This window comes from Ahaetulla prasina, chromosome 3, assembly GCF_028640845.1.
Source record: "Ahaetulla prasina isolate Xishuangbanna chromosome 3, ASM2864084v1, whole genome shotgun sequence".
In the NCBI taxonomy this organism is placed as follows: domain Eukaryota; kingdom Metazoa; phylum Chordata; class Lepidosauria; order Squamata; family Colubridae; genus Ahaetulla; species Ahaetulla prasina.
Genome location: NC_080541.1, coordinates 36712542 through 36732829, shown reverse-complemented (window position 1 = coordinate 36732829; position 20288 = coordinate 36712542). Strand labels below are relative to the sequence as shown.

Below are 20288 nucleotides of genomic sequence, written 5' to 3'. Positions count from 1 at the left end.
CTCACTCTCTAAATCACTCTCTGCCAGGAGGCCAGGTTCGGGGCCCGCAGGCACAACAAAATCCCTGTTCTAGTACATAGGATGCATTCTAAAGATGAATACTAGCCTAACAATGACGTTTTGAAATATATTCAGCCCAGGTATTTTGTATTTATATTAGACATTCTGGGTAAAAAATAAAAAATCTAATAGCTTATTAAATATTTTTTTCTACTAAGTTCACATAGCACAAAATTTCATGGTCTCACTTAGAAATTTACAAATCCATTTTGTGAAATTTAAGAATGGATATCTGACATATTGCTATGGTTTAATCTCCATCCCCTCTTTTTTCGCTTTTGTATGAAAACACTTCCACAAAAGCATTGATTATTATGTATCTTTAATTTGCAGAAATGTTTTGGGATGAAAGGTGCTGTGTAACTGTAAAATATGACTTTACTTCACTCTGCTTAATTGGGAGAGCTGCTTTATTGTCAATCTCCCAGGAATCAGGTTTAGCCTAATGAAAGTTAGCTGCTTGGATCTAATTCTTAAAGGAGCTCATGTCATATAGAGTGTAACTAATACAGCATGATTTATTGCATGGCTAAAAGATGAATAGTGCTAAGTGATAATCAAAAGAGAATCTTTAAAACTCTTATCATCCGCCCATCCTATTTGTACTCCATCCAATCACCAAAGTCGCTAGGTTCTCTCCATCCAATAAAATAATACATTAATAAAAAGAAAAGAAAAACAAGAAGAAATTTAAAATTTATTCATTTTTTAAAAAATGAAATCATTGATAAAATTTTGTGGTTGCAATTCTACTTCCATTGGAGCACCCCCTCCTCCTTGTGTTCAATGAAAGAAGTGAGTCTTTCCTAAAGCCCAGGAGGAGTGAAACTGATCAAATCTCCATAGGATAGGATTTCTAAACTGTGGGGGTCACTACTGACAAAACCTAATTTCAAAGCCCTGTATGTAATGTATGTAAGGGACGCAGGGGCTCAGCGGCTAAGACGCTGAGCTGGTTGATTGAAAGGTTGGCAGTTCAGCAGTTCGAATCCCTAGCACCGCGTAACAGGGTGAGCTCCTGTTATTTGTTCCTGCTTCTGCCAACCTAGCAGTTCGAAAGCATGTAAAAAATGCAAGTAGAAAAATAGGGACCACCTTTGGTGGGAAAGTAACAGTGTTCTGTGCACCTTTGGTGTTTAGTCATGCCAGCCACATGACCATGGAGATGTCTTCAGGCAGCGCTGGCTCTTTGGCTTTGAAATGGAGATGAGCACCACCCCCTAGAGTTGGGAATGACTAGCATATATGTGTGACTGGAAAATTTACCTTTACCTTTATGTAATGTAATGAAAATGGGACATTGAAGGACAATAGGAAACGATGCTGTCTAATGCACAATCAGATAAGAGAAGGGGAAGCCTCCAGTAGCTTAACAGTAAGAAAAAGAAATATAAAAAGGACCACTGTAATGGATCAGGAAGTTAAAATTAATGGTGGGAGATTTGTACCTACAGACTTGTACAATTCCATTAATGTAGCCTTAATAATAAAGTAGAATTAGCTTATCTAATTGTGTTTCTTCTAGTTTACCTAGGAAGATTGGATGGGGGGGGTGTTCCGGCGTTCCGGCCTGGTGCGGCCTGATGCCCAGCTTGATGCCCGGCCTGATGCCCAGCTGCGGTTACCATCAGCAGCATTGTGGTGGGCTGACTCCAGCGGATGGCGGCAGCGGATGGCGGCGGCCATGTTGGGGCGATGGGGGGGCGTTTCGGAATCCCGGCGTTCCGGCCTGGTGCGGCCTGATGCCCGGCCTGATGCCTGGCCTGATGCCCAGCTGCTGTTACCATCAGCGGCATTGTGGTGGGTGATTTCAGCTGTTTCCGGATTTTCCATCCGCCGATCCCCCCAGCCGGTTTTCGGCCGCGATTTTGCGAACTTCAGCGAATTTCAGCAGAGGTACGTCAGTGGCCCTATTATCGGCCACAATTTCCATCGGACATGTTGGGGCCTTGCTTTTCGGTCGCGTTTATCCTCAGCCGCGTTGCCTTTGGCCGCGCCTTTCATCAGCGGCACCTTGGTGGCTTGACTTTTGGCCGCGATTTTCATCAGCTGTTCTCCATCAACAGCTTTGGCAGTCATGGCGGCGGCGGCACTAGTAACATCAGCGGTGCGGACCGTTCCCTTCCCCTTCTTTCGATGGACTGTATTTAATACGGACAGGGGTAAAGCAGACGGTGCGAACGGTTTAGGACTCAAGACTCGTGATGTGGCATCTTGCCCAGGGACTTTTATTATCGTCCTACGGGAGAGTGAACTTGCCCAGATTTTTTAACATCTTATTGCGGGTCTTGATCGGGTCATCTGAAATGATTGTAATATCTATGCCGGTTAGGGACGAACCCTTTTCTGCCACTTATTTTGTTTCCATGAGATATTCGCCTATTGACCTCCTTCGACTGCGAGGTTCCCCCGCCTCGCAGGAATGGCCCTCCAAGTTATCGAGGGCTTACCTCAATGAAGGGTCTTGGGACCCAGAGAGGTGGCATGCGGCTAAGAAGAATTTATGGGGATTTTTAAATAGATTTTTAAATAAGGGTTTTTTAAGGGTGGGGAGGGACAAGACGGGTGGGGGAGAGAACCTGTCGGGGAGGGATCCAGCCCCTGTGCTAGTTCGCGACACCACTCCATCTGGTCCGAAGGCAGGGGGGGAGGGCGTTGTTCCAGGACTAGAGGGTTGTTCGATCTGTACGGTAAGTGGGAGAGGCAGATATGGCGGGGGGGGGGCCGTATCGAGAGTTGGGAGCACGTGTTCGATGTCTGAAAGCGATCACGTGCTCCGGCCCCTCAGTCCCTACCCGTTCCTCGGGCGGCCATGATCCTCAGAGCTTGGATCTTCAGCTGATGTTATGTAATGCCCGGTCCGTGGTTAATAAGGCTCCCCTGATTTGCGACCTTATTCAGGGGGAGTCCGCGGACCTCATAGGCATTACGGAGACCTGGTTGGGCCCAGAGGGGGGGGTTCCCCTTGTTGAGATGTGTCCTCCAGGTTTCCGAGCATTTCATCAGCCGAGGGCCCAAGGTAGGGGTGGGGGGGTGGCGGTTGTTATTAAGGAAGATCTAGAGCCGAGGGAGGCCACTGTTCCTCAGATTGTCGGCTGTGAATCCCTCTATGTGCGGTGGGGCCATAGGAATCAGTTGGGCTTGGTGATCACATACCTGGCTCCTTGCTGCGTGACCACAGCCCTGCCTGAGCTGTTGGAGGTACTGGCCGCTGTGGCGGTTGAGACCCCCAGACTTATAGTCATGGGGGATTTCAACCTGCCATCAGTTGGTCTGTTATCAACGGCAGCTCGGGAGTTCCAGGCTTCCATGACGGCCTTGGACCTGATTCGAGTAAATGATGGCCCTACGCACATGGGGGGAGGCACGCTGGATCTGATTTATATCTCTGGACAGTGGTTAAATGATCTGGTATTAGACGATTTAGTAACAGAACCAATGTCATGGTCCGATCATTTTCTCCTTCGCCTAGACTTCCAAACCGCGACTCACCATCGCAGGGAGACGGAACCTACACGTTGGTTCCGTCCCAGGCGCCTGATGGACCCTGAGAGGTTCCTGACAGAGCTTGGACCATTCCCTGAGGATCTGGCCCACGGCACGACTGAGGAACTGGGGCCTTGGACCGTGTCGCGCCTTTGCGGCCTCTGACCTGGCGCAGATCTCGCCCGGCCCCTTGGTTCTCCGACAGGCTGAGGGAGATGAAACGCCGGAGAACACGCCTAGTGAGCATCTGGAAGTCCAGTCGCTCCGAGGCTGATCGGACACTAGTTAGATCCTATTCTAGGACCTACCTAGTGGCAATGAGGGAGGCGAGGCGTTCTTATGCCTCCACCCTCATTGCATTGGCAGATAACCGCCCGGCCGCCCTGTTTCGGGTGACCCGCTCCCTCCTTCACCAGGAGGTGCGGGATGACCCTTTGCAGGGACGAGCCGAGGAGTTTAGTGGTTATCTATACGATAAAATCGCTCAGCTCCGGGACAGTCTGGACCGAAATTGGGATGATCCAAGCAAGGGAGAGGAGGCACATCTTGTTGAGTCCGTTTGGGATGAGTTTGACCCTGTGGCTCCAAGGACGTGGACAGGTTGTTGGGGAGGCTTCACGCCACGACATGTTTACTGGACCCGTGCCCTTCCTGGCTGGTACTGGCCACTCAGGAGGTGACACGAGGCTGGCTCCAGAGGATTATCAACGCTTCTTTGTTGGAAGGGGTTTTCCCTGCCGCCTTGAAAGAGGCAGTGGTGAGACCCCTCCTTAAGAAGCCCTCCCTGGACCCAGCTATTTTGGGTAATTATCATCCAGTCTCCAACCTTCACTTTGTTGCGAAGGTTGTAGAGAGTGCTGTGGCGCGACAGCTACCCCAATACCTGGATGAAGATGTCTATCTAGACCCGTTCCAGTCCGGCTTCCGACCCGGATACAGCACGGAGACAGCTTTGGTCGCATTGATGGATGATCTCTGGAGGGCCAGGGACAGGGGTTATTCCTCTGCCCTGGTCCTATTAGATCTCTCAGCGGCTTTTGATACCATCGACCATGGTATCTTGCTTGTTGGAGGGATTGGGAGTGGGAGGCACCGTGTATCGGTGGTTCTCCTCCTATCTCTCTGACTGGTCGCAGACGGTGTTGACAGGGGGGCAGAGGTCGACCGCGAGGTGCCTCACTTGTGGGGTCCCGCAGGGGTTGATTCTCTCGCCTCTGCTGTTCAACATCTATATGAAGCCGTTGGGTGAGATCATCAGTGGCTTCGGGGTGAGTTACCAGCAGTACGCTGATGACACCCAGCTGTACTTTTCCACCCCGGGCCACCCCAATGAAGTTGTTGAAGTGCTGTCCTGGTGTTTGGAAGCCGTACGGGTCTGGATGGGGAGCAACAGGCTCAAGCTTAATCCCTCCAAGACGGAGTGGCTGTGGATGCCGGCATCCCGATTCAGCCAGCTGCAGCCGCGGCTGGCTGTTGGAGGCGAGTTATTGACCCCAAAGGATAGGGTGCGCAACTTAGGTGTCCTCCTGGATGATCGGCTGTCACTTGAAGATCATTTGACGGCTGTCTCCAGGAGGGCCTTCCACCAGGTTCGCCTGGTTCGGCAGTTGCGCCCCTTCCTTGATCGGGATGCCTTGTGCATGGTCACTCATGCGCTCGTTACCTCTCGCTTGGATTATTGTAATGCTCTCTACATGGGGCTCCCCTTGAAGTGCACTCGGAGGCTTCAGTTAGTCCAGAATGCAGCTGCGCGGGTGATAGAGGGAGCTACACGTAGCTCCCACGTAACACCGCTCCTGCGCAGACTGCACTGGCTACCTGTGGCCTTTCGAGTGCACTTTAAGGTGTTGGTTACGACCTTTAAAGCGCTCCATGGCTTAGGGCCTGGGTACTTACGGGACCGCCTGCTGTTACCACATGCCTCCCACCGACCCGTACGCTCTCACAGAGAGGGACTTCTCAGGGTGCCATCCGCCAAACAATGCCGGCTGGCGGCCCCCAGGGGAAGGGCCTTCTCTGTGGGACCTCCCACACTCTGGAACGAGCTTCCCCCGAGCTTACGCCAAATACCTAACCTTCGGACATTCCCTCGCGAACTGAAGACACACCTTTTTATTCGCGCGGGGCTGGCTTGAATTGAATTTTAATTTTTAAATTTTGTAAATTTTATTAATTTTAAATGGGGTTTTTAGTTCATGGCATATTTTAATTTTTTCAGGCTAATTTTAAAATAAGTTTTTTAAATTGTATTTTAATTTGTACATTTTATGTTTTATCTTGCCTGTACACCACCCTGAGTCCTTCGGGAGAAGGGCGGTATAAAAATCAAATCAATAAATAAATAATAAATAAATAAGATTGACACGATGAGATGGCAATTATATAAGCAATTAATGCAGAAAATAGTGGGCCCTTGGAAAATAAAGCCTCTAGTCATATAGGGTTTTGATGGTGATAACTTTTGCCAGGACAAGCTGGTATGAAATTAGGAAATTAGGAAGAAAACCCAAGTCCCACAATGACTGATATAGCATCTCAAATCATTAAATCACAGTGGCTTGATTTGCTGTACTAATTTTATTCTTGCAAAATAAATAGTCATGTAAGTCGTCTGTCCCCCTCTCCCCCCCCCCCCAAATCAGGCAGCTTATTTAAAATGGAGGCAAATACCACACGCTGATCACTGTTGTTACCATGAATTATTTTGAAAAGTTCTCAAAATTCTCTACTGAGTTACTTTTGTGTGTTGGGAGTGGGGGATAGAGTGAGGATTGCATTTCATTTCAGTAGATTATGGTATCTTAGAATGTAGTACGATGTTTTGGTTAGAAATATTAACGATTATTTTTGTAAATATCAATACTTGTCTTCTTTCTATTGCTATGGATTTTCTTTTCATTCATGACTTTTTTAAAAAATATTCTAGAATGCCATTGTGTTTCATTAATGATTGCAGTATATAATTTTCTACACATAGTGAACAGAATATATAGTGATACAAAAACACAGAAACAATATCTGCAATATATTTCATAAAGAAAATGAATAATTTTCTTTGGAAATAGTTTTCATGTGGCTCTCCTCAAAATATAATGTTTTCATTAAGACAAGGCTCAGTGATTTTTATTTGTTTTATTTATTGACTATTAACCACCTTAAAAGAATACTATTCACAATAACGTGGCATATACAGGGGACTGGATGTTAAATTGTATTAAAATAAAAAACTAGTGAGGAATTCATTAAAATTTTAAGATGTCTATAAAGACAATTCTAATAACACCAATACAAGCTTCTGAAAAATGTAATTGATTAAACTGATTGTTGAATATCTGACTCATCAAGTCTAAATTGTAAAAACTTAGCTCTGAATATCTGCAAACTGCTGTAGATTTTTAAAAACTTACTGCTCATTGATGCATTTTTGTGCATTGTATGTTCTTTTGCTACACAATTAAACATGGTACTTGGTTCCCCTCTTCCCCGTTTTTCACTATGAAAATCTTCAGTCTTTTCATTATCATGTAAGGGATAATGTAATGGGAACAGATTGTCATGCAAATAATTTATGCTTTCTAAGAGTTGACAATGATGGCACATAATCAGTCAGTCAAGTCAGTCAGTCAGGTTGTGTGAAGCCATATAACTGAAGCTAAGATTTAAGAAATTTTGACAAAGCAGATAATAACATGAGATTTTGCAGAGTAGGTATATTGCAGGCAGGGTGGGCTACTGGGGGTTCGCAGGGGTTTGGGAGAACCTCTAGCTAAGATTCTGTGCAGTTCAGAGAACCCCAAATCCCATTCTTGGCTGGCCGCGCCCTGCCCACTCCACTCCTCTCAGGAGGTCCCCACGTGGCCTGTTTTGGATGCAGGTAAGAGCAGGGCGCAAACGGAGGCTCAGGAGGGTGAAAAACAGGCCTAATGGAAGCCTGGTGAGGCTGTTTTCACCCTCCAGGAGGCTTGAGGAAAGCCTTCGGAGCCCAGGGAGGGCAAAAACACTCCCCCTGCCATGGCCATGCCCATCCAGCAACTGGGCAGAGAACCCCTTGCTAAAATTTTTGAAGCCCACCCCTGATTGCAGGTACTAACAATTAGGGACTTTCATTTGGTGGGTCCTATGAGATATATCTTTCCTGCCATGGTGCCTGCTTTATGGAATATTTTTCCTCCCAAAATTAGATTGGCTCCATACTTTTTGTTAATTAAAAAACCATAGAAACCTGCCTATGTTCTCAGGCTCCCTGGACCTCTCAGGCAAACAGAGACTGCACTGATGAGATGGCCTTTTTTATCCTCTATTGCCTAGAGGTTGCATTTCTAGCTTAATATGGATTATACATTTTATATTTTTGTTTTTATTTGTTGTCTTTATCTGATTGTTGTTCACCCTCCAAAAATAGGTGGCAACATAATTTGGTTAGTAAATAAATAAATGAACACATGACTTGTGAGGCCAGTCCCTGTGAGAATCTTCTACATTATCAAAATTCCTATTTTACAAATACCCCAGAGCTACATTAATAATCTGATAATCACAAAGGCACCCTTGTATTATTTCTGACTGAGCTCCCGTGAGCTTATTGAAGGCCAATAGCCAAAATCAGTTTTGATCAAGATGCCTCTTAATGGCCACCAAATAACTTAGGTCATCTGGAGCTTCTTATAGTCAAAGACATCAACAGAGATCACCCATCATCATCATCATCATCATCATCATCATCATCATCATCATCATCTATGTCCCCAGCACACCATGACACTGGGAGAAGGCTATAGTAGGAACACTCCCCTGGTTCTTAGCCATAACTATATTAGTTGTGTTTTCATCACAGGAGCTTTATAATATACAATTTTCAAAGTATATACTTTGAAGGTGAAACACTAAATTTAAATGCAGCCAAACTACTCTCCCCCGCTTTTTTTGCTACAACTAAAATCCTTTTATATTGATATATTAAAAAGAAAGTGAATCTTGGTGGCAAGGATATTACCCTTGATATGTTCAGGCATGCGGACTGATTACATATTCCCTCAGTTGATAGCTAAATGTTATAACTCTCATATTTGCTCCCTGTTGGCTTTTATATGTAAAAAGCCATTTAAACAATTTTACTCCTGTCTCATATTTTCACGATAAGCTATAATAACCATGAATTCTCCACTTTGAAGCAGCTGGAATTCTTAATTCTATGAAATGCAAATCCTATCCCTTTTTCTTTATTATTCAGGAAGGGTATTCATCTACCTGTTGACTTCTTTGATGCTTCTCATATATATGTATGAATCTGTGATTTGAAGGTACTGAAACTCATTCTTGTGCACAGGGTCAGTAGAAAGCTTAGTCATCACTTAAGTAAAATTAAGTGATTCACAAAATCCCATGTCCTGGTCCAGCGCTTTTGAAGGCAAATACATTACAAACCAATTTTTCCAAATATAATTTGGTATTGCTAAAACTTCTCAAGGTATAGAAAAAATAGAGGATTCAAGCATACACAGTATCTAAAATTGGTGGATAGTTCCAATCTGAATGATCATATATCTGTTGGACACAATATATAGTAAAAGAATATTTTAGATACAAACCACAGGGAAAAAATGAAGTGAAATATGAGGAAACCTATTAAGAAGTATTTTCTGGCAATTATTTCATCTCACTTGCACAGTAGATGGAACTAGTAAACTGCTAATTTGCCAGCAACCAGCAAATTGTCATACTGCTGCCATTGTTGAAAATATATTTTTTAAGCTTGCTTGCTTGCTTGCAGGCATTTTGATACTAAACTTGGTAACATAATCACTGCATATTTGCTGATGAACTCACAGTGATGATGTTACTTAATTTGGTAATGAAACATCTGCAAAAAATACAAAAAAAACCCAAGCTTAGAGAGCACCAAAAACCCCACAGGTTTTTGATGAGCTACAGATATTCTTCTACTGAAATATTTTTTTTAGATAGACATGACTCTAAATGCAATCAATGCTTCTCAATCTCCATCCATGTTTTGGTTTAAACATAGATCTTTACAGAAGTGGCAACATTCAGCATGCCAACAAAATTCATCACTAAATTTTCCAGCAGGCAGTCCTTTGTTCAAATAGATAGATAGATAGATAGATAGATAGATAGATAGATAGATAGATAGATAGATAGAAGACTTATGACTGAGTTTTGGCTGGAGAAGAAAAACCTGTCTTCCAAATATCTGGAATGTACCTTGCTTTATATGCAGCTACCTCCATTGGCACTGAGTTAATTTTATCTGAAAGCAACCTTGATAGAGGAGCTGAACAAAGAGATATGAGCTGTGCTTGCATAATGCCTTGAATTATAAAGCTTGGTTAATAAAGGCATATGAACTTTCTCCATATCTCCCCATGTTGCATGCTGGCTCTTTTAAAAGACTTTATGGATGTCTGTGTCCTCCAAATCTGAAGGACCTGTGATTTGGGATAGCTGAAACCAGGACCTAAAACCAAGATTTGTGGCAGGGTTACAAAGACTGATGTAGTAATAAAGGACTAAAAACCTATAAATAATATTCTTTGTTCCCTTTATACAGTCACTACAAATTGTAAAGATGTGATAGTTACATTTAGAAATTACTTTACCAAGCATACAGCCACATTTGATGTTAGTTCGGCAACACCTGTCTGCAACTACTTAAAAATAGTCTTTTCCCAGAATTGGACTGCAATTGTAGAGGGCATTTCTGGAGAAAATACAGATTCCTTCTCCACCTGAAATTTTAATTTACGGATTTTGCACCATCAAGATGGGGTTAAGTCTTACTGTACATAGATTGACCTTCTCCAGGATGATCTGTCCTATATTTCCTGTGGAGTCTGCTTGCTGTGAAATAAGCCCTAATTTGTTAAATACTCATTACTACATTGTAAATCGTTTTGTAATGAAGACTTCATTTCACTTTATAAAGGCTATACTGTCTTCAAGTCAATATAAGCAGTGCCCCAAATCTACAGTGACATGGTATGACATGGTATGAGTCACCCAGAGTTTATTAAGTAAACCATAATTGCCTGGCTGACTTCAATGAAACGTTAAGGCATAAATTATGGTTTGCAAATCACAATGGTTCTTCCAATACTTCCCCAGTGAGGCCTCTTCCTTCTGTTCTTATACTTACAGGAAACATTCAGTCCTGTGAAGCTAATTTGGCTACTTCTCCAAATTTGCATTGTATTATATTATATGAAAAACACATTGGTTGCATCACTGACATATTATACTTTTGTTGCCTTTGAGTTTCTTTTTTAAAAATTCTTTCAGGATTCAATTTCTTGCCAAAAAAAGTAAAAAAAAAAGATATTTTAATTATTGTTAAATGTTTATGTGTATATTAAGTAACAATACAATGGAGATTTTACTATTAAGTAATCAGTTCAATATCACTATGCTGAAACAAACAAACAAATAAATAAACAGGATTTAGTCATTTAAATGTTGCATTACATTTGATAGGTATGGACAACTTTGTATCTCTATAATAATCAGTAGCTTTTCCAAGGAGAACTCTTCCAAGTTATTTTCTCCTATTTTTTAAACCCTGCCAAACATAGTTGTTTATTTTGTCCATCACCTGAAGACATCATATGTCCCAAGTTTCTGTTTGCTAATCATTCCCTTAAGGAAGCAGTCAATCTATATTTAGTTCAGTATTGGTTGATTGATTCTTCTTGAAGTCTACAATACTCTAGAAATCATTTCCAAATGCATAATTTGGATGCATCTATTCCCCTCTCCCAGTGGTCCAGATTTCACAACCACACAGTACATTATCTTTGAAGGAAAAAACTTTATACTGACATCTGTTATATATGGATATATATATCAATATCCATATTATTATGTGGTCTAAATATGTCATTGCCTTTTTGTTTAAGAAGTAATATTCTCTTAGTTTTTGCAGCACAGTGTCCATGTTTTTCTGTGAGCTATCTCTATGCTATCTGATATAACTAGGATAATGATTAGTTCACTGGATTTTCTGGGTAATCAACAGGATAAATCAATTACTGTACTTTGCACTGACATCTAAGCAGGAACCACCTCAAAATCATCTGGCTTGACTGATTTTCCCCTAGATGTTGGTTTTACCTAATTGTAAAATTTGAAAAAGGCAATTTGATAAAAAGCTGGACTGTTAAATGTTGAAGATTTTCTCTTTGCAAAGGCTCTTTAATCATAGATTCGCAAGTGCTTGTTTTGTTTAATGTGTATCATTCCTAAAGAACATTCAGAATAAGGAAAAAGAAGGCCTCAAAGAAACAGTGGATCCATATATTCCTCAATAATAGCCCAGAAAGCATGGATCTTTGTATAGTGACTTCAGGGAGATATTAGTAGACCAAAGAGCATGTCTTGCTATACTGTATTAGGTCTATGATGCCAATGTTCCTTATCTTCTGTTTTATGGCCTATCTGAAGAAAGAGGCAGTTTTTCCCAGTCCTATAGTACTTAGATGGTAGCAACTAGTTTGAATATTTTCTCAAAGTAATGATGAAGAATATATGAATAACTCAACTTCATTTTTATGTTTCTAGATTTTTATTGTTATTAAGATAAAGTTCCTGATATATGTACAGCATTCTGCAACTAGTGACATCATAAGAACTTTTTCATTGTGAAATGAAATTTAACTTAAGAGAGATATTTCCTAATCCCATTCCCCTTTCCAATTCTGATTCAACATAAAAGAGACTATATAATATCTGAAAAAATAGGATTTTGGTTAAACTCAATAACACATAGCAACTGTTCTTTATATAATTATCAGATGGGAAGAATGTGTTCCTCAAAATGTTTATTACTAAAGATTATCATCAATATTTGGGTGTGTTCTACTATTACATGAAAGTCATGGTGTTAGTTTAATGTAGAATCCCCAATGAAGTTATTTCTTAAAAAAAAAAATCTACTTGAGCCTTAATGTCACCTTAGCATTTACAGTACTGTCAGTGTTTTATTGTCAGTTGCCAATAAATTTGGGTTAAGTAATGAGCGGTTTTTAGTGCCTAGCCATTTTACATCAATGAACAGTCACAAAGGAGCATATAATGGCAACATTACATTTGGAAAGCATCTGCATTTATTATTGCTATTTTTTTCCAGCCATGGAAAAATGTTAGGTGCCAACTCAAGCTGAGCTATCCAGCTGGTGTAGAAAACTCAGATTCATAGCTTCTCTGACTTCAATAGAGCTTTGCTCTTGTATTTCTATATCAAATAAAAGTCTGCAATGACTTTACACTACTCCTGTTCCATGGAGCCTGTATTCTTCACAGCTGTGCAGTCTGTCTAATGTTCTATGGCTTCTTCCCCTTGGTGTCCATGTAGACTTCTGAAATGAACAGTATAGTGCTTGTCTCCCTGATTTCATTATAGCAAATATGTGATTTATTTCATGTAATAATTTCATTAAGCCATTTTTGTGTCAAAAAGCAATCCTTTCTTCCTACTTGTTTTAGTTAAGGTTGATACAAAGAACAATGGACAAAGTAGAGTGTTATGATGTTTTGATTTTGGCTTGGCCTGAAACCAGAAACCACTTTTTCTTCCAGCAGATTTATTCTGGAGAATTTAAGGAATACTCTTGGTACTACCAAATCATCTTGGTTCAGAGGAGAAAATAATATTTCAGTCTTCCCCAAATGTTCTGCCTGTGGAATGGAACAGTTATTAAATATAATCAAACAATTTATATTACCTATAGTACATTAACTATTATGTATGTATGTATGTATGTATGTATGTATGTATGTATGTATGTATAAAGGTAAAGTAAAGGTTCCCCGCACACATATGTGCTAGTTGTTCCCGACTCTAGGGTGTGGTGCTCATCTCCGTTTCAAAGCCGAAGAGCCAGTGCTGTCCGAAGACGTCTCCGTGGTCATGTGGCCGGCATGACTGAATGCCAAAGGTGCACAGAACACTGTTACCTTCCCACCAAGGTGGTCCCTATTTTTCTACTTGCATTTTTTACGTACTTTAGAACTGCTAGGTTGGCAGAAGCTGGGACAAGTAACGGGAGCTCACCCCGTTATGCAGCACTAGGGATTTGAACTGCTGAACTGCTGACCTTTCAGTTGACAAGCTCAGTGTCTTACCCACCGTGTCCCTTGTATGTGTGTATGTATGTATGTATGTATGTATGTATGTATGTATGTATGTATGTAAGTATGTATGTATGTATGTATAATAACATTAATTATATACTGCAACTATATATATAACTATATGAAAAGGCATAGGACTTTCTAGAACCACTGGAAACAAAATTCTGGCTATTTAACATGGACAGCCCTGGGTGATTCTCTCTATTCTCTCTATATACCACCAAAGCAACAATTTCATAAATGGGAAATAATTATTCAACACTAAATAGCAAACTTGTATTCTAAGTAACTGTATAGAGAATGCATTCCAGACATATTGAAGAATTTGCGGCATGTTTCTATCAATATTACAGAAATGGGGGAAATAACAGTAGTCTAGGACTAAGGACAATGTTATACACTTCATCCTTATTTCATTTTGGTAGCATTCACATCATTCAATATGTTCTCATGAGCCTGCAAATATAGTACACTATATCTGTTCCATTTACTTGTTTCAAATGATGGTGGGAAACCAGTGGTGGGTTGCTACTGGTTTTCCCCGATTCAGGTGATCTGGTAGTGACGATGGTGAATTGGCAGCGAACCGGTTCACTGTGACTGTCAACTGGGCCCTCCACCCGCCCCTGCACTATATCTACCTATATTTGTTTTTAACCCAGCTGATAGAAGCAGCAGAGCGGATTGCCGTGCCTCAGCTGTTCTGAAAATCGAAGCGTGTGCGCGAAGCGAACCGGTAGTAACACCAGTTCAAACCCACCACTGTGGGAAACCTCTTTACACAAGAGAGAGAGACAGACATGTATATATGCATGCATACAGAGAAATAATTTATTGTTATTTTATTGTTGCAGTGTTTATGGAAGAAGGAGAAATAAGCAAATATGTAGGATTCATTAAGTCTGGACATGGCAATGCTTACCGAATAATTCCAGCCCTTGTAAAGCGACCTTTGGGGAAAATGGTAAGGAACAAGATTTTCCTCTAGGAAATTCTTCTTTTGACCACATTGAAATAGGGAATTTATGAATAAGCTTTTCAGTAGGAAGCCTTTTTATGAATAAAAAAATGTGATGGTATTGTGAAATTATGAATTGAACAATATAGGTGTTACATATTTAAAAATGAAGAAATAAATGACACTTTACTAATTTGTATGAACCAAGTTCATTATAGCTCTGAGTTATACAGATCTCTCACACATGGACATTTAGCATTTTGAAAAAAACATTTTTAGAATACTGCTTAAATGCCTGAAACTACATTTCATTGCCTCTGACGAAAAATATTCAGAAAAAAGGTGTTAATGCAGTCGTGATGTTACTTCTCACAAAATAAAGGCCAGATATATAATATTATTATTCTGATAAGAGAATAGAAATTGACCTACCAGTTGTTGCCTGGTGACCATATTAATATATTGTTTGAGCTTTATATCTCTAATGGATTTTGGGACCACCACTTGGTGATTATGTGACTATTAGACTGTGGTAAACACAGTCTTCCGGTGGTGCTGTCGGGGCAGCACAGAAGGAAAAGGATGAGCTCTGTCCTTTACTTCTGATTTTTCCGTGATTGGGGAACCTTCGAAGGCATGTGGAGCTTGAAGAGCCGCGCGAAGCAGAGGGGAATTCCGGAGATCGGCGAGGTAGTGTGCAATTGCCCACTGAAGTAAGGGAAGCCCTCTTTAACGTATCGAGAAGACATCCCATCATTTCATCTGCTATGGTGGACCCGAGGCCATGACAGCCCACAAGAGGATTGGAAGAAACTATTATTAGCAGACTGTGTCTATTTTTCCTGGTGAGAAACTCTCTCGTGTGTGGTGATTGGACCTGTCAAAGTAAGTAAATTTAAAAACTATTTGGCAAAACTGAAAGAAGCTCTGATAGAAAATTAGCGGCGACTGAAAGAGACGAGCTGTGTCTTATAAAAAAAAAAAGGAAATTGCCAAGGGAGGAAAGTGAAAAGGAAAGTAAGATCTGAATAAGACTGTAAGTGTGAAAACGACAGTGGGAGAGTGTAGGATAATGGTGGAAAGAAACGGAAAAGGAATAACTTCGAAAGGAGAGGTGAATCGGACAGAAAGCTCTGGTGATCTGGAGAAAATGACACTGGAGAGAACAGATCGGTGATTTTTGGCAAGAAAAGTGGAGAGAAAAGGGAGTGATTGGGCCAAATTGGACTCTATTGGTGGAAGTAAGGATGCCAAGGAAAAGCAGTGAGAGAGTGACGAGAAAAAGAAAGGGGAACGGCAGTGATAAAGAGACTTGGATATAATATAATATTAAGTGACTAAGTGGAAAAACTTGGTTTATCATTATCTGTAAAATAAATTATGGGTCTCTCAAAAATCTATTCAACCCAAACCTTGCCTTCTGGTATTTTAGAATTAGGGTGCTTAATCAAGGACAGAGAGAAGGGGGTGTACAGTTTCCCAATTCTCAGTAACAGTTTAGTTCAATATCTGGTATACTTATATATGGAAAGGAGAAAAGGCTTGAATTCTTCAATATGAAGAGAGTATTGGATGGACTGAAGCTGTATGGACAATAATGAACAAGGTAGTAGTCTTTCATTCTCCTTGCTTATCTTTCCATTCTAATATCATTTCAAATTTTGGTAGCTGCCAAAAAAGCCAATGCAGTCCTAGGCTGCATTAATGGAAGGATAGAATCAAGTTCACATCATGTGAATACCTTTATAATATAACGTTTATAATTCCTTGGTTAGACCATACTTTGACTATTGCATCTAGTTTGGTCACCACAACTAAAACAATATGTCAAGACTGTAGAAAGAGTGCAGAGAAGAGCATAAAGATGGCGAGGGGACTGGAAGCTGAAATATATGAAGAATGGTTGCAAGAATTGTTTAATGAAAAGAAGGACTAGGGGTGTCATGATAGGGGTATTACAATATCTAAGGGGCTGCCACAAAGAAGAGGGAGGTCAATCTATTCTAAAAAGCACCTGGAGAAGGACAAGAAGCAATGGATGGAAACTAATCAAGGAGGGAACCAACCTAGAACCAAGGATAAATTGTATTTCCTGACAGTGAATACAATTAATCAGTGGAACAATGTGCCTTGAGAAGTTGTTGGTGCTCCAACATTGGTGTTTTTAAGAAGAGATTGAATAACCATTTGTCTAAAATGGTATAGGGTTTCCTGCTTGATCTGGGAGTTTGACTAGAAGACGTCTAAGGTTCCTTCCAACTCTATTATTCTGTTGATTTTTAAGCTTACACATAAATCAAAATTTGATATCTACACAGAGGCATATATCTTTGGCAATGAACTCATGCTCCTAACCACTGCCTTTCCTGCTCTGAATGAAACTTTATTTTTTTATTTATTTTGTATTTTTCATCAAGCATGTATTTTATGACAGATACAAGTATAAACGTAATTCTAAATAGATGAAAAAGATAGAGAAGAAAAAAACATTAGGACAGGGATGGTAGGCATGCTGGCGCGCTTAAGCACTCCCCTTAAAGACCTCTTAGGAATGAAGTGAGGTCTACAGTAGACAGTCTAAGGTTAAAGTTTTGGAGGTTTGGGGAAGAAACCACAGAGTCAGGTAATGCATTCCAGGCATTGACAACTCTGTTACTGAAGTTGTATTTGGATTTTATTGAGGTACATGTGAAATAGCATTAACTTGAACATTGTAATGATGGATTGTGTCTGCAGTTTACATGCATATTTTGTAAATGATTCCTACCTGTCTTCCAAATCTTTTCCATTTTTAGACATGAACCAACAAAAAATTACTTGGGTTTATATTTTTAAACAGGTTAAGCAAATGAGACAAGTTTTCATCGGCCAGTTACATCGACATCAATCCTTTGGAGAAACGAGTGTTCTTCTTCAGACACCATCTACATATACACTGAAAGCAGCAACTCCTGTTGAACTGGGAGTTATTAATGCTACAGATGTGCTTGGTAAATATCATCACTCCCCTTCCCTTCCCTCCCTTGTCTCTCCTTCCTTTCCTCTTCCCTTCCCATTTAGGTGAAGATTTCATGTGTAAAACTGTCTGTTCTAATTGAAAGTCAGAGAATACCATATTACAACACAGAGGAGAGATGTATCCTTCAGTGGATTTAAATATTACTTCAAAATGGTCCCATGGTCTAATGCTGAAATCCTTGTTAAGATTAATTGTAAGACATAGAAAACATCATATAAGAGGCACCTATCACTCTGCTCCCACCACCTACTATGCCAAATAATTTTCTAGCAAAAGAAAATCATAACATGGGTTTTGCAAGAACTTCAGAATTTGTTTTTGCACCATATGGGCATGGATATGAAACACTTCTTTTTGGATTCATCAGTATCTTTTTTCAGCTGTACATAGCTGTTTTGGAAACTTATCCCAACTATCTTTCCATTGCTGTACACGCACAGGTATTTTAATGAAGTGGATATGTTTGCTCACACATGCAGAAACATTTCAGAGCAGCTTCCAAGGTAGCTCCATATGTCTGGAAAAAGGTGATATGAAGCGAAGCTTTTTGTGTGTGTTTCTCTGTCTGTTAGGCATCTCGTCTGAATAATTTACTCAAGCCTAATAATGTGTCATTCCCAATACATATATTTTTTGTTTGCGTTAACCACTACATTTGTAGAAAATATTTCTTTTTCTCTTGAACTCATTAAATCTTGTTACATTATAACAATATACATTATTGTATATTTTATTTTATACCTGAACCTGATCATTCTCCAATATAGCCTCAATAATGAAGACTGAAATAGTCATTGATAGAGTACATATTGTTCATATGGAAGATCCAAGATTGGAATTAGGATTAATTGATCCTTGGAGTCATCCCTAGGGTTATATCAAAGTAAAGTAGTATTCCATCCAACATGCTGCCAATGGTATCATTGTTTATCACAAATGATGATGCTATTGCTGGTATACAATTTTACATCCTTTTCCATGTTGCAGGAACTATTCTCCTACCATCTTTTACTGATCTGACCTCAGTATTATTTGACCTTTCTCCATTATAATGGACTAGGTGAAGCATTATTCAATGTCTGTTATTACTGGGTAAGGATGGAAAATGCATATAGTAAGTAGAGAATGCTAACAGATGAAATAACACTTTAATAATAATAATAACAACAACAAGAACAAAAACAACAACAACAGTAGAGTTGGAAGGGACCTTGGAGGTCTTCTAGTCCAACCCCCTGCCCAGGCAGGAAACCCTACACCATTTCAGATAAATGGTTATCCAACATTTTCTTAAAAATTTCCAGTGTTGGAGCATTTACAGCTTCTGCAGGCAAGTCGTTCCACTGATTAATTGTTCTAACTGTCAGGAAATTTCTCCTTAGTTCTTAGTTCTAAGTTGCATCTCTCCTTGATTAGTTTCCACCCATTGCTTCTTATTCTACCCTCAGGTGCTTTGGAGAATAGTTTGACTCCCTCTTCTTTGTGGCAACCCCTGAGATATTGGAACACTGCTATCATGTCTCCCCTAGTCCTTCTTTTCATTAAACTAGACATACCAAGTTTAATGAAAAGGACTAGGGGAGACATGATAGCAGTGTGGTAGATTTGGTACTTGGTAGACAATTTCCTGATATTTGATCCGGCAGTCATTCTCCAAATCAAACACCAATCCACTAGGTGATTTTTTTTGAAGAAGATTGGGACAGAATCAACAATTATCTTCTCATTGCATGTTAATATAATTTTTCTCAAATGTTTTTGTCCATTAGAGTTAGGAATCATAAACAATAATGAGCTCACTGAAATAACTCTTGAGATTATGCTTTAATATATGAATATTAATGCCTTCGAAGAAAAGAATAAGATTTTATTTGATTATTTCAAATATTGCCAAATACTTTGAATACTCTTGAAGAAGGAACAGGAGAAGTTTTGACCATTAATTTAAATATTTGTTTCTCAAACTTGGCAACTTTAAGATGTGTGGACTTCAACTCCCAGAATTTTCATAGCTGTAATACTGCTTAGATCCTTCTTATTGGAAATATTGGAAAATTAAACAATAATAATAATAATAATAATAATAATAATAATAATAATAATAATAATAATAACAACAACAACAACAACAATAATAATAATAATAATAATAATAATTATTATTATTTATTAGATTTATAAACCGCCCTTCTCCCGAAGGACTCAGGGCGGTGTACAGCCAGAATAAAAAGCAAAACAATATACAGTTAAAATACAGTTAAAAAACTTATTATACAATATGGCCGAATTTAAAATAATTAAGAATCTAAAAAACCCCAATTAAAACCAAAGAGAAATTTAAAAGTCAGAACTAAACAATTTAAGAAAGCCCCGCATGAACAAACAGATATGTTTTCAGTTCGCGGCGAAAAGTCCGAAGGTCAGGTATTTGGCGTAAACCAGGGGGGAGTTCGTTCCAAAGAGTGGGGGCCCCCACAGAGAAGGATCTTCCTCTGGGGGCCGCCAGCCGGCATTGTCTGGCGGACGGCACCCTGAGAAGGCCCTCTCTGTGCGAGCGTACGGGTCGGTGGGAGGCATGAGGTAACAGAAGGCGGTCCCGTAAGTACCCAGGTCCCAAGCCAT

The 20288-nt window shown here is 40.1% G+C and overlaps 1 protein-coding gene across 1 annotated transcript in view; it reads left to right on the top strand.

Moving 5' to 3' along the window:
* Positions 1 to 19494, top strand: part of CNBD1 (cyclic nucleotide binding domain containing 1) — a 134741-nt gene extending 115247 nt beyond the window's left edge. Inside the window, exons 11-13 of the mRNA XM_058175097.1 lie at positions 14544 to 14653; positions 17487 to 17637; positions 19436 to 19494. Coding sequence (XP_058031080.1) covers positions 14544 to 14653; positions 17487 to 17637; positions 19436 to 19494 — 320 coding nt within the window. The remainder of the gene's footprint in view (positions 1 to 14543; positions 14654 to 17486; positions 17638 to 19435) is intronic.
* The last annotated feature ends 794 nt before the right edge of the window (positions 19495 to 20288 follow it).